The 14,613-nt window shown below is 35.9% G+C and overlaps 1 protein-coding gene across 1 annotated transcript in view; it reads left to right on the top strand.

The window, feature by feature from the left end:
* The window catches only part of AQR (aquarius intron-binding spliceosomal factor), an 84,551-nt gene that overhangs the window by 62,419 nt on the left and 7,519 nt on the right, over positions 1-14,613 (top strand). The window contains exons 28-34 of the mRNA XM_010844186.1: positions 1,877-1,948; positions 2,952-3,139; positions 3,833-4,004; positions 5,839-6,009; positions 7,849-7,934; positions 12,697-12,871; positions 13,551-13,664. Of these exons, the coding sequence (XP_010842488.1) occupies positions 1,877-1,948; positions 2,952-3,139; positions 3,833-4,004; positions 5,839-6,009; positions 7,849-7,934; positions 12,697-12,871; positions 13,551-13,664 (978 nt within the window). The remainder of the gene's footprint in view (positions 1-1,876; positions 1,949-2,951; positions 3,140-3,832; positions 4,005-5,838; positions 6,010-7,848; positions 7,935-12,696; positions 12,872-13,550; positions 13,665-14,613) is intronic.

Below are 14,613 nucleotides of genomic sequence, written 5' to 3'. Positions count from 1 at the left end.
ACTTTGCTAGTGGTACTGACTAAGCTCTGATTTTAATGCAAATCATTTAACTTCCCTCCAGCTGGTTTATCTGATGTTATTAGTGTTTTGTATACTGGTTTGAATTCAAAGTTAGCAAAACACTTGTTATGGATGAATATAGCTGACTTTTTAAGTTTATGAGGTCACTGGAAGATAAGTGCTAAATAAATTCAAGGTGATAGAATTGTTGCAATCTTGGATTAAAGTTTCCTCAGCTAGAAGGTAGGACAAATATGATAATTTATTAAAAGGTAGTGTGAACTTAACCTAGTGGTGTGAACTTACCTTTTGCAAATTAGTGAAAATTCTGCACCTAAATATTTTGTTCTTGCTTTGGGCTGACACATAAAATATACTTTGGATTTGCTATTAAAGCATATTACTTTTCACAACACAGGGAAATGATACAATCTAAACTGAGCATTTTATGCTCTCATGCACCTGTTCACTTGCCTAATCTACAAAACATTACTTGTAGCTTATCACATTTTCATTAATCATTTTCTTACACTGTGCTAGTAAGATAGATACTGTGAGTGCTGAGGGTATCCCTCCCCACTCCCCAGTTATCTAGTCTTTCAACTCTTTTAATATTTCCTTTGTCCTTTTCATTTATATCAATAAAAAATGCTAAATTTCCATTTTAGGCATTGTCTTTTGATTCTGTGTTGTCTCCAAGGAGACATGCAAGCATTTTTGTGTACTCTTTTCCTTCCTCAATATACCCAGTATAGTTGTATCATAATTTTGCTTTGCAATTAAAATCTCCTTTTTAACAGGAGCTATAGATATATTTTTATAAGTTAAATCACTTTAGATTTTCAGAGTGGTTTCTCAGGAAGGAGTCTCTTTAAGCTGTCATCTTTGAGCTTTTCCCATTCTGTTCTCCATATTGTGTCTATCACCTTGAGACCCCACGTGGGAACTTCTGAGAAAATATGACTCTTTGAACCCCCTCCTCCTAGGTTTCCACCAGGATGACCTAACTAATCATTGTAATAGGGAAATTTAGCATCAGATAGAGCTAGAGAAGATACCTACCCACATGCCTAAAACTTAAGGTAATTTCACTAGAAAACAGTACAGAATTGAGCCTTAAATTTCATCATGTCCAATAGAAATCCAGCTCCCAGTCTTGAACAAATACAAGCATATTTTGGTAAAAATGAGTAGCACAAAAACTGCTGCTGCTAAGTCACCTCAGTCGTCTCTGACTCTGCGACCCCATAGACAGCAGCCCACCAGGCTCCTCTGTCCCTGGGATTCTCCAGGCAAGAATACTGGAGTGGGTTGCCATTTCCTTCTCCAGCACAGAAACCAGAGGATATATAAACAATTAACTTAAAAGAAAAAAAGTTAATTAAGCATTAAGAGTAAATATACTCCCCCTACCATCCACTTCCTTGAAAAAAAATCAGGGGAGAAAACTTTGAAAATAGAAAACAAAGGAAGTCTACTTTGTGCTTAGAGTCTCAAAGAAGGTATTTTATGAGGAATAGGATATCATACTATAAATAGCAATCAGAATTAGAAGAGGAAGGGAAAGATAAAACCTGAGGAGAATAAATCTAGAAGAAATGGAGCAGATAGAAGATTCACAAAGAATGAAATTTCCTTCGTTTGGAGCAAGACTTGATTTTTCATTATTTTATAGATACACAGTGCCTAACATTCCTGGAAATGAGTATTCAAGCACAGTGGTAAAGAAGATCATGAACTTTCTGTTTGAATAATTTGTATGTTATTTTTATCTGAATTATTTGAGAGGTTTGGGGATGCTTATTACAGTCATGGTGGTAGCTGTTTGGGTTTCAAACTGTCTGTTTCACAAGCTTTCTTTTTCTCCATTTCTCAGTATGACAACATTTTAATGGAGGAAGCTGCTCAGATTCTGGAGATAGAAACTTTTATACCTCTTCTTCTACAGGTAAGATACTGAAATTGAGACAAAGTAGAGGTTTAAGAATTCTGGAGGGTGGAATCAGAAAACTAGAGTTTGGAGGTGCTGATTGCTATGATTATGTATTCTCCTTAACTTCGTGATGTTTAGTATTCTATTTTAAGCATATAAACTTCCTTTAATCTATTCACTGGTTATTGAGTAGTTTGTATTATTGGGAGTACTATATAAAAATTCATAGTTTGTCTCTAAGTTTTGAAAAGACAGCAATTTTTCTCAAAAAAATTACATTTTTATGCAGTTTGGAGGGAAGACGAGCTTTTTTTTCATTTCTTTTAGAGTTGTTTCTGGAATTATTTTTGATCCCTGGGTACATTATTTTTCTTTATTTTATACCTGAAATGTTTTAGTTAAATGATGATGTTTAAGGATGTTTTCTTTTATTGTACAATAGTCTTTACTATGGAAGTGTTAAAAAAAAAATGTGGAATTCATGATTGAAGAACAGAGGCTCCTCTAATTTATTGATAATTGGGTTCCAAAAGTTGTTTTATAAAGCCAAGTTATCTGGTATTTTTATTTTATCAAAATATGTTTCAAGAAACAAGGAGACATGTAGAGTAGGAAATTGAAGTAATAGAGTAGGAAATTAAAGAAGGTATAATTTCTGCTGCCTGTAATTGTGATACAATTTGACATCTTTCTATTTCCCTGCTTGGGCATCTGTTTCTGTGCACCCTTTGCCTGATTAGGACCTAAGCCTCCCAGACCTCTTTGGGTTACCCTGTGTAGGGTGAGTCCATGCCTGCCTTCTCAGTCCTTCCAGCCTCCCTCACACACTGTCAGTGGGTGGTACCCATACAAGTCATTCTGTAAATTTGCCAGATTCTTCTCTGTGGAACTGGTGAATGGCAAGAATTAGTAAACAGTTAAAGCCATCATGTGAATAGCAACAATCTTGTGCCATGAATTAGAGATTAACAGGGTACTACATTAATTATTTTGCCATTTCCCCACTTTTTATTCCTAGAATCCTCAGGATGGTTTTAGCCGACTAAAACGCTGGATTATGATTGGTGATCATCACCAGTTACCTCCAGTCATTAAGAACATGGCCTTTCAGAAGTATTCAAACATGGAGCAGTCCCTCTTCACTCGCTTTGTCAGGGTTGGAGTTCCTACTGTGGACCTTGATGCCCAGGGGAGGGCCAGAGCAAGGTAAAGGAGACTGGGCAATGGGAGAAGGGAGCAGGGGACTGGATGTTAGGGATACTACTCCTGTTTAAGGACATCAGTTCCATGATCCAACTATTCAATAGCATCTTCTGTATAGACTCTTAGCACTCTCTGCTATCTAGGAACTTGCCTGGATACACATCTACAAATTGGAAAATACCTTTATTGCCTTCAGCGTGGGTTGTGAATTGAACAAATGAGTTCCTTCATTTTATTCGTTGAGATTAATTTAAGTGACTTATAAACTAAGGGCTTCCTTTCACTGTTACCTCCTTTTTCTGCATGGCCCCAAAAGACATATGATTAATATCACTTTGAAATCTAAAGCTAGAGATGAACAAGAAGAGAACACACTAATTCTTATTCATAAAATATATAGGTTCCCTCTCAGAGTTACTTGTAGTACTTGTAGTTGATTTTCTTATTTAAGGAATAAAGATAGCATTTACCTTAGAAAACATAATAGAGTTATCATTTCTGTAATATACAGTCTCCTGATTTGCTTGATGGTAGGGAGACAAAGGTTCCGAAAACATTATTGCTAAAACAATGAGCACAAAGTAGGTAATATGGAAATTAACAGGAAGAACCCAGTTCCTTAGAAACCCCCTTAGGCGTATTAAAAGGGCATGCACACTGCTAATGTTTCCTGTTGGGGGGATTTGTCTTTGAAAGCTTGTGCAACCTCTACAACTGGCGGTATAAGAATCTAGGAAACTTACCCCATGTGCAGCTCTTGCCGGAGTTCAGTACAGCCAATGCTGGCTTGCTCTATGACTTCCAGCTCATTAATGTTGAAGATTTTCAGGGAGTTGGAGAATCTGAGCCTAATCCTTACTTTTATCAGGTAAGAAAAAACAAGAAACTTTTACGTTTATTTTGTATTTTCCTGGCTTACTATCTGAATTAGTATTACTGAACCATTTAGCCAACCACTGAATAAAGGAAAGTTAGATTTCCACTTCACAGACGACACACACTTTTCTGTTTCAAATGGATTAAAAATATATAAACCAAAGAAAAGAAACAGTAAACATACTAGAAAGAAGAAAATATTGATAAATATATAATGTTGGGATGAGAAAGGTTTTTTAAGCTTACAAAATCCAAAATCATAAAGAAAAATACTGATTTAGAACAGAATTTATTTTCATCATTTAACAAACAATTAACAGCCAATAGAAAAATATAATAAGGACAAGAATATACAGTTCACAAAGATACATGTATAGCAAGTATAAATCACTGGAGCATATTTTCACCTCTGTTGGGTTAGGTTTGGGAAATTCTATACTCATGCAATGCTAGTAGGAAAGTTATGTGGTGGACATATTCTTAGTACTTATTAAAAGCAATATTCTTACTTCTATGAATTTATCCTTTAAAAAATAGACAAACTTGCAAAGACTTATATGGTAAAATGTTCAACACATCTTCCTTTACTTCAAATTATTTTGGAAAAGAAAAACAACCTAAATGTTATCAATAGGAATTAATTACACCTTTACCTATTCCATATAATACTGAATAGCCACTAAGAATAATATTATAACTTGGTTTACTGACAAGGAGAATTTTTATGCTATCAGGTCAGTTCAGTCGCTCAGTTGTGTCCAATTCTTTGCGACCCCATGAACCACAGCACTCCAGGCCTCCCTGTCCGTCACCAACTCCCGGAGTCCACCCAAACCCATGTCCATCGAGTCAGTGATGCCATCCAACTATCTCATCCTCTGTCGTCCCTTTCTCCTCCTGCCTTCAATCTTTCCCAACATCAGGGTCTTTTCAAATGAGTCAGCTTTTCGCATCAGGTGGCCAAAGTACTGGAGTTTCAGCTTCAACATCAGTCCTTCGAATGAACACCAAGGACTGATCTCCTTTAGGATGGACTGGTTGTATCTCCTTGCATTCCAAGGGACTCTCAAGAGTCTTCTCCAACACCACAGTTCAAAAGCATCAAATCTTCGATGCTCAGTTTTCTTTATAGTCCATCTCTCACATCCATACATGACCACCATAGCCTTGGCTAGACAGACCTTTGTTGGCAAAGTAATGTCTCTGCTTTTTAAGATGCTGTCTAGGTTGGTCATAACTTTCCTTCCAAGGAGTAAGCGTCTTTTAATTTCATGGCTGCAGTTACCATCTGCAGTGATTTTTATGCTATATTAATGAAAAAATCAGGTTGCAAAGTGTATCTATAGTATCCCACTTTGTTTTTTAAAAACAAGACATAGATATAGAAATACGGACAGATAATTACCACATACGGTATTTTCATGTATCATTGTTAATTTAGGATAAGTTAATTGCTCAGTTTTATGAGAGATATTCACTTGTCCAAGATAGTAACTTGTCACTTCTTGAGGTGTGATGAACGAGCAAATTGTACTAGTTAACAGTTTTCTCTGTATGTGCTGCATGCTTAAGTCACTTCAGTCGTGTGCAGCTCTTTATGATACTATGGACTGCCAGGCTCCTCTGTCCATGGGATTCTTTAGGCAAGAATACTGACATGGGTTGCCCTGCCCTCTTCCAGGCAATCTGCCCAACCCAGGGATCAAACCCGCATCTCTTAGGTCTCCTGCATTGGCAAGCAGATTCCTTACCACTAGCCTGGAAAGCCCTGATTTTTGTCTATAAAGGGAAATAAATGCACAATCTGATTGATGTTTTCGTTACAGAATCTTGGAGAGGCAGAATACGTAGTGGCACTTTTTATGTACATGTGCTTACTTGGCTACCCTGCTGACAAGATCAGCATTCTCACAACGTATAATGGGCAAAAGCATCTTATTCGTGACATCATCAACAGACGATGCGGGAGCAATCCATTGATTGGAAGACCGAATAAGGTAATTTTATAATATGTTCTCTTATTCATGTTGTTGGCAAGATAGAAAGATTTATATTTGAGTTATTTATGTTGTTCTACTTTGCTATCTCCTTTTAAAATATGTGAGAAAATGAAATAATAAGAACTCTGTAAGTTATTCTCTGACACTTCTGACAGTGTTGTTGATTTACTGTGAATGTCTGTCTCACCTATCACATGGAAGATTTTTGTTGATAGTAACCAGAAATAACTGTTTCTAAAACTTTTTGTTGGTAAATGATATCTAATTATATATGTCCTTTACAATAGAAATAGGAATTGTAGCATTTTTTTATCTTATTTTACAAAGGTATAATTCATACTGCTTCTTAGTGTGTGTGTGTCTCTGTGTGCATGTATACACGCATAAGAAAGTGTTTTTCTTGGGGATAAAGGAAAATCAAGTATAGTCAGACCTCAGGATTTTTTTTATTATTTTTTTTGTTTCTTATGTGATATGACAGAGTGATATCAAATAAAAATGAAGATCCCTGATTTTATCAATAAAAGTTAGAAAAATTAGAATAACAAAATGTAAATATAGTATTAGTAATGAAGAAATTAGGACTTTGGTTGTGAACGTAGCTGTATAAAGCTCTTTCATCTTTTCTTGGAAATCATCCACAAGTAAGAGGAAAATGGGAGGGGGAGAAAACAAATGACACTTTTAGTGAGACGGCGTGTAACTCAAGATCGGGAAGAAAATGTAGGGGAAGAGAATCGAGGGGATCAGTCTTGAAAGGGATAGCAAAAACACACTTTCTGAAAGTGAGTGGCATACTTTGAAGTGTAAAAGCCACATTCCTACTCAACAGTGGATGTGGGTATTGGGGTGAGCAGAAGCCTTTCAGGTCCCAGATTGGTTCAGAGGAAACTATAGGTGAAAAATATTTGGGAAAAAAAGACTGTCTGTAGTAACAGAGAAAAAGAGGACCATCTGTTGTGAAAATCACTGAGCCTTTAGGAAACAGTTGTGCTCACCCCAGCCTATCTTCTTTATTAATACATAGTTAATCTAAGAAACCCACTTAATCAGTGGTGAAATAGAGGGGAAAAGGAAACTAGCACAAGCTCAATTTATAAACACACTAGTTGATAAGATAACATACTCCAGAAAGCATGTTGGCCTAGAACAGATGAAAATGTTGAATGCATACTTGGGTATGAATTTTAAAATGCTTAATGAAGTAGCCACTTCTGTAAGGGAAGGCTACAAAACAAAGAAATTGAAGAACCCAGGAAGAGATAAAATGGAAACTAGCAGAAAGTAAAATAAAATCAGAGCTGGAGACAAAAGGAATGGGGAGGAACAGACGCTGTGGAACATTCCTTAAGGGATATAGAGAGTGAAAATGAAAAACTAATAACTTTGAAATATAGAAAGTTTAGAAATATAAGAATCTCTATCTCTGTTCTTTTACTTATAAGTAACAAAAAAAACTTAATAAGGAAAGTTACTCTCTCTTATATCAAGAAGATAAAAGGGATACTAGGTATATAATGAACAAAGATGGTCCCTGCTTTCATGGGCTGAGTAGTCTAGTAGAGGGAAGACTATTAAAACCACAAATAGTTACTTCATTATCCAGAGTTAAAGATGAGTGCTCTAAGTGTGACATAGGGACATAGCCTAATCTAGTTACCATGGTTTATTTCATAGGGTTCATTTACTTGTTCCTTCAGTTCCAACTATATAGTTATGTTCTTTTGGGACTGATTATTTTAAGGATAAGCTTTTTATGTCTAGCATATTATTTTAATGATCTCTCATGAGTTTTTGCTTTTGAAAATCTACCACATTCCCCTTTTTTCCTCCCAGGTGACAACTGTTGACAGATTTCAAGGTCAACAGAACGACTACATTCTTCTGTCTCTAGTACGAACCAGGGCAGTGGGCCATCTGAGGTATGTAAGCAAGCATTTTTATAATAGTGTTGAATCTTACTATCTGCTTCAATTTTGAGATTTCATAGCTAAGTAGTTTTCAGGTTTAATTGTTATAGTTAATTGTTATGGCAATTTTTGGTGCTTTTTGTTGGAATGTAACAGTATCATATTCTTTGTGTAATCATTGCCATTGCTTCTGAATTTTTTGAATCTTAAATATTTTAGTCATTTTAACTTTTTTTCTCTTCAGGAGCATTCAGAGATAGCATTTGATCATAAAATATTATACATACACACATATATTTATATATATGTATCCTATATCTGTTTGAAATTTAATGTAAGAAATTAAAGGAGGTAAAGTGGTAAAAAGTCTCAAGTAAATTTTTCATTGCACAGGATTTCTGACTTTACCCGGCACAGTCTTTTAGCTCAGTGTTAGAGAGGATAAAGGAACCATTTGTTCTCTCAGGATTAAGAATTGTCAAAACAAACAGTAACCTATTTTTATCATTTATTGTGATGTATTTATGTGCTGGAGATTTTGTGGGAATAATATCTCCTTATTACAAAGCAGCCATTTAGTTTTATATAAACCTTCATCTCATATGACTTACTAGCAAAAATGTAAGGAGAGTTCATTTTATTATTTTATTTAATGGATATATAAAGAAAATTCTGTATGCTCTCTTAATGTTGTCATTAAGTCAAGATCTATTTGATATTTAACCCAGAGTGCTCATGTTCCACTAAGCCAATAACTTTTATGTAGGAGTAAACAAAAGATGTAATGTTTCAAGAAATAATTTCAAGACTATAACATTCTAAAATACAGTTTATTTTTACTTAAGTGTCAAACATGTTTTTGGAAACTAACTTTTCTAAAAAGCAGTTCCCTTTCCACATTGAAATTTATAGCTGCTGCTAAATAGGGCATCATTATAATTTACCTAGTTAAAATCTCTTTATCCAGGCTCACAGTATGAAGACAAGAATACTGCTTCCTCCTCTCCCCACCTTTTCTCTTACTCTGTAGTACTTTTGTCTTTTCCACATTCCCATGACTTTATCTCTATGCTGTTCTTTACCTGAATTTTCCGAAAACTCAACTAAATAAAGAGAAAGATGATGATAATAAAATGCTTATAAATGAAGACTTAAAAAAGAACCTGATTTCATTATTGTCTCACATATCCAGCTTTTCTTTATCCAAATAAATTAATCCTCTTTATATCTGCCAAACTTTTGTTTTGGAAGTTCAGCTTCTTCGGTGGCTGCTGGTAATAGTGATGGTAGTTTTATTGAAGCACAGAGGGGGAAAAATTTAATTTGCCAATTACCTGTAATTCAGCTATCCAGATAGTTTAGGTATCTTCATGAGAATTTTATCAAGCTCCTCATAGAATTTTTGGTTTGTAGATGCAGTCTTTCATGTCTTTGTTTTTTTTAAGAAGCAGTAAAATATTTTGTCTTTCAAATTTCAGGATACCAAGGAAACCTTCCGTCTTCCATATTTTCTTCTTAGTAGCATTTTTATTGAGATATAATACACATGCTGTACAATTCAGTGTGTAAACAAACTATTTTTAAGTGTATAATTCAATGATTTTTTGTGTATAAATAAACTGTATTTTAAGTGTACAGTTCAATGATTTTTTAGTATGTTCATAGAGTTATACAACTATATTCACAATTTTAGAACATTTTCTAAAATAGCAAGAGACCCTATACCTATCAGCGGTTACTCCCTTCCTCTCCCCGTCAAGTCCTTGGCAACCACTGTTCCACTTTGTCTATAGATTTGCCTGTTCTGGACACTTCATGTAAATGAAATTACTTGGCATAGTGTATTCAGGATTCATCCATGTTGTAGCATGTGTTGATACTTCATTCCTTTTAATTGCTAAATAACATTTTGTTTTGTGAATATTTTACATTTTATGTACCCATTCATCAGCTGATGGACGCCAGGATTGTTTCCACTTTGTGACTATTTGGACTGCTGTGAACATTCATGTACAAGTTTTTGTGTGAAACTATGTTTTCCTTTCTCTTGGGTGTAGACCTAGGAGTAGAATTGCTGGGTCTTGTGGTAACTGTCTAACCCTTTAAGTTAGTACCTGCCATATTTCTTTTACCCATCCAGATAGACTAAGCAGGTGGTTGTGTAGAAGCTAGATTATTCAGCTTTGGTTCCAGAGACCTGTTTTGGGACACTGTGGAGCTGTTCAGAAGCTAGAACAGTGAGACATTTCTGGTCCCTTTTCCAGCATTCATTGTTCTTGTCCCTACTGACTTGAATAGTCCAGCTACAAATAGAAATGCTTGTGACTCGTTCAGAGCAAGTCAGTGAACTGTCCCCAGCCATCCTCTGGAGATCATGAAAGAAGGTAGCAGTTCCCATTGCCCCAGTTTCAAGTTACAGCTCCAAGGAACCCGATCTCTTCATGCTGCCACCCTGTACTTTTTTTGCCTGGTAGTTTGTTATGTTTGTGGTGTTTGATCATTTATTTAACAGATATTCTCAGATCCTTCTGTTATTTGGCAGTATGCTAGGTTCATGATATATAATGGTAAATCTAACATTCATTATCTCTCCCCCCATGAAGCTTAGAATCCAGTGGGGGAGACATTAAACATGTCTTTGGGAAATAGCTGCATTTGATTCTGCAGAAGATTTTAGTCTGTACAGTGGAGATGAGCGTAGTAGAGCCACTTAACTGCACTGCCGTACGGGGGACTAGGGCAGAGTTCCTCAGAGGAGCAAGTGTGCTGCCCCTGCAGTAGCGCTGTGGCTGTGCTCTGCCTAGAGACAGAGCCTTCTAGAAGGATGAGAAGAGGAGAACTGAATAAAGTTTTAATACTTATGTGAGAGCTCATGCTAAGTATTTCTAGCATTGTACCTCTATTACTAGTTTTGGAACCACCCACCTATGGCATGACCCCTTGGGCTTCTAAGGAAGGTGGAGGAAGTGAAAAACAATTTGACTTGCAGTAACCTAAAGATAACATTTCTTTCAAGAATCCAGTGTGTCACAAATGTAGAAATTCATGAGAACTTCTGTAAAAGGGTATGCTTTCTCCTTCCACCTAAATGAATTTCTCTTAGTTCGGGTTGGTGGGGTATAGGGATTGTACAGCCCTCAACATAACTGCTATTATATATTGATATTGTACAGTTCCTTCTGATAAGGGAAACTAGATCCTTATCAAGGCCATAAAACAACAGAAAATGAGACTGAATAGAGATATTCCCCAAATATCTCACATTATGCAGAGACAAAAAGCTATTTGATAAATATTTCAATTCCCAATTCTCTGTCTGGTTATTATATGATCTTTGTAACATTTGGTCCCTATAACACTCTTTAACACTTTTTTTCAGGTATTAGGGATGCTTATACCAGATTTTGTTATTATTCATAAACATCATCTTTTTCGTAGAATACTCAAAAATTAAATAGCCATCTAACAGCATCTTAGGAAAACAAACTGTCCTCCATATTGAAAACGAAAGCCATGTTTTCTTACTAAAACACATTGTAACTAATGTGAAATAATGAAGTGAAATCAGGCTTGCATAGCTACTCTTTTATTGTTTTTTTTTCTTTTTACAGTAGATCCTTGTTGTTTATCTGTTTAAATATAGCAGTCTATACTTATCAATCCTAAACTCCCAGTCTGTCCCTCCCCACCACCCTTTGCTCCAGGTAACCATGAGTTCATAATCTGTTTCTGTTTTGTAAATAAGTTCATTTGATTCAGGTAAATTCAGTAAAATTTTAAGAACATATTCTTCCTAAAAGATAAAGGAAACTGCCATCATTCATCATTTGGCCAGCTACCTGTGTAGCTGAAGCATGCATTTTGGCATTTTTATCACTGTTTATGTGAACACTGAGACCTATTATAAGCCAGGGATTGGGCGTAGGTACTAGAGTAAATGCATGAATAAGACACGATATTATTATATCATATCATCATTTTGTATTTATGTTTGTATTGTAATTATTATTATAAATATGTATAAAGCAGTGTGATTAGAGTTATCCAAGAAGTAAAATTTGACCTATTAACCTTGACAGAGCATGGGAATTTGGTGGGTTGAAGTAGAGGAAGGGCTGGTTTGGATTGACTTAATGGTGGTGACACAGTAAATTGGTAACTAACAACTGAACTATTATTGCTACTTAAACCTTTTTTTAACTTATTTTATATTGGAGTATAGTCAATTAACAGTGTTATGATAGTTTCAGGTGGACAGCAAAGGAACTCAGCCATCCATATACATGTATGCATTCTTCCCCAAACTCCCCTCCCTTCCAGGCTGCCACATAACTGTGTATTTAAACCTTTTAAATCAGTGTATTGGTTATTTTGTGATTTCCCCCTACTCTCTCCACTCAGAAACACTTAGAAGTTGGTAATAAAGCATTAACTTCTTACTTGGTTAACTAGTTACATAGCACCCATTAACTTAATGCTTATCCTGTAAGTTTTTAAGAAACCTAACCTAACTCTTTATTTGGAGAAGGAAATGGCAACCCACTCCAGTATTCTTGCCTGGAGAATCCCAGGGACAGGGGAGCCTGGTGGGCTGCCATCTATGGGGTCACACAGAGTCGGACACGACTGAAGTGACTTAGCAGCAGTAGCAGCAGCAACTCTTTATTGCCACAGCTTAGCAGTAATATTTAGTAGAATGTTTACAAAATAAAAGGCTACATAAATATATTTTTAATCGTGATATATTTTAATTAATTTTGTTTGTTTCTCAAAGGGATGTCCGTCGCTTAGTGGTTGCCATGTCTAGAGCCAGACTTGGACTTTATATCTTCGCCAGAGTATCCCTCTTCCAAAACTGTTTTGAACTAACTCCAGCTTTCAGCCAGCTCACAGCCCGCCCACTTCATTTGCATATAATTCCAACAGAACCTTTCCCAACCAGTAGAAAGGTAAGACTTCTTTCTTCATTGTGTGGGGCAGCATTTTTTTAGGTGACTGCATTGTTTGAGAGCACCACATAGGTCGTCTGATCACTGGTTTAGAGTGCTCCTTACACTAAGGAACTGAATTAGATCTTCTATGTAAAAATAATACCAGCTATCATAGTAAGGAAATCCTTACTGGATTCTAACACTTACCGCTTAATGTCCTCTTACTGTTCTTATGTCCTCCAAACCCTAACAGTGTTCATACTTAAGTTGGAGACATGAACTTCTATTGAAGTGTTATCTTTCAGCGTTTTTCACTATATACTTAACTTTCTTTTTCTGTTTTTTAAAATTTATTACTGAAGTATAGTTGATTTACAGTGTTGTGCTAGTTTCTGGTATACAGCAAAGTGATTGAGTTATACATATATATACATTCTTCTTCATACTTTTTTCCATTGTGGTTTATCATGGGATATTAAATATAGCTCCCTGTGCTACACAGTATATTGTTTATCCATTCAATATATAATAGTTTGCATCTGCTAATCCCAAACTCCCAGTCCATACCTCCCTCACCCACTCCCTTGGCAACCACAAGTGTGTCTGTCTGTTCTTTCATAGATACGTTCATATGTGTCGTATTTGAGATTCCACATATAAGTGATTGTACTTAACTTTTCTTTTTGCCTTCTTCTAGAATGGAGAGAGACCATCCCATGAAGTACAGATAATAAAGAATATGCCCCAGATGGCAAACTTTGTATATAATATGTATATGCATTTGATACAGACCACACATCATTATCATCAGGTAAGTTTTCTCGGAATTGACTTACTATTGTTCTTGCTGTAGAATCTTCTCTGTTGGCAAATAAATCTTTAAAGTACTTGATTATTCCTTGTGAGACACCAGCTAAACCAAAGTAGATTGCTATTCATATAACATCTATATTTTAAAAACATCTTTTGTAAATACCATCTGGTATATAATAAATTCCACATATCTAAAGTATACAATGTGATATGTTCTGGTATTTGTATGTACCCATGAAAAGCAAAGGAGAAAAGGAAAGATGTAAACATCTGAATGCAGAGTTCCAAAGAATAGCAAGAAGAGATAAGAAAGCCTTCTTCAGCAATCAATGCAAAGAAATAGAGGAAAACAACAGAATGGGAAAGACTAGGGATCTCTTCAAGAAAATCAGAGATACCAAAGGAACATTTCATGCAAAGATGGGCTCTATAAAGGACAGAAATGGTATGGACCTAACAGAAGTAGAAGATATTGAGAAGAGATGGCAAGAATACACAGAAGAACTGTACAAAAAGATCTTCACGACCCAGATAATCACGACGGTGTGATCACTGACCTAGAGCCTGATATCTTGGAATGTGAAGTCAAGTGGGCTTTAGAAAGCATCATTACGAACAAAGCTAGTGGAGGTGATGGAATTCCAGTTGAGCTCTTTCAAATCCTGAAGATGACGCTGTGAAAGTGCTGCACTCAATATGCCAGCAAATTTGGAAAACTCAGCAGTGGCCACAGGACTGGAAAAAGTCAGTTTTCATTCCAATTCCAAAGAAAGGCAATGCCAAAGAATGCTCAAACTACCGCACAATTGCACTCATCTCACATGCTAGTAAAGTAATGCTCAAAATTCTCCAAGCCGGGCTTCAGCAATATGTGAACCGTGAACTTCCTGATGTTCAAGCTGGTTTTAGAAAAGGCAGAGGAACCAGAGATCAAATTGCCAACATCC

Source organism: Bison bison, unplaced genomic scaffold (assembly GCF_000754665.1).
Source record: "Bison bison bison isolate TAMUID 2011002044 unplaced genomic scaffold, Bison_UMD1.0 scf7180017864197, whole genome shotgun sequence".
In the NCBI taxonomy this organism is placed as follows: Eukaryota; Metazoa; Chordata; class Mammalia; order Artiodactyla; family Bovidae; genus Bison; species Bison bison.
The sequence above is the reverse complement of the archived record's forward strand: the minus strand, read 5'-3'. Positions and strand labels throughout refer to the sequence as shown.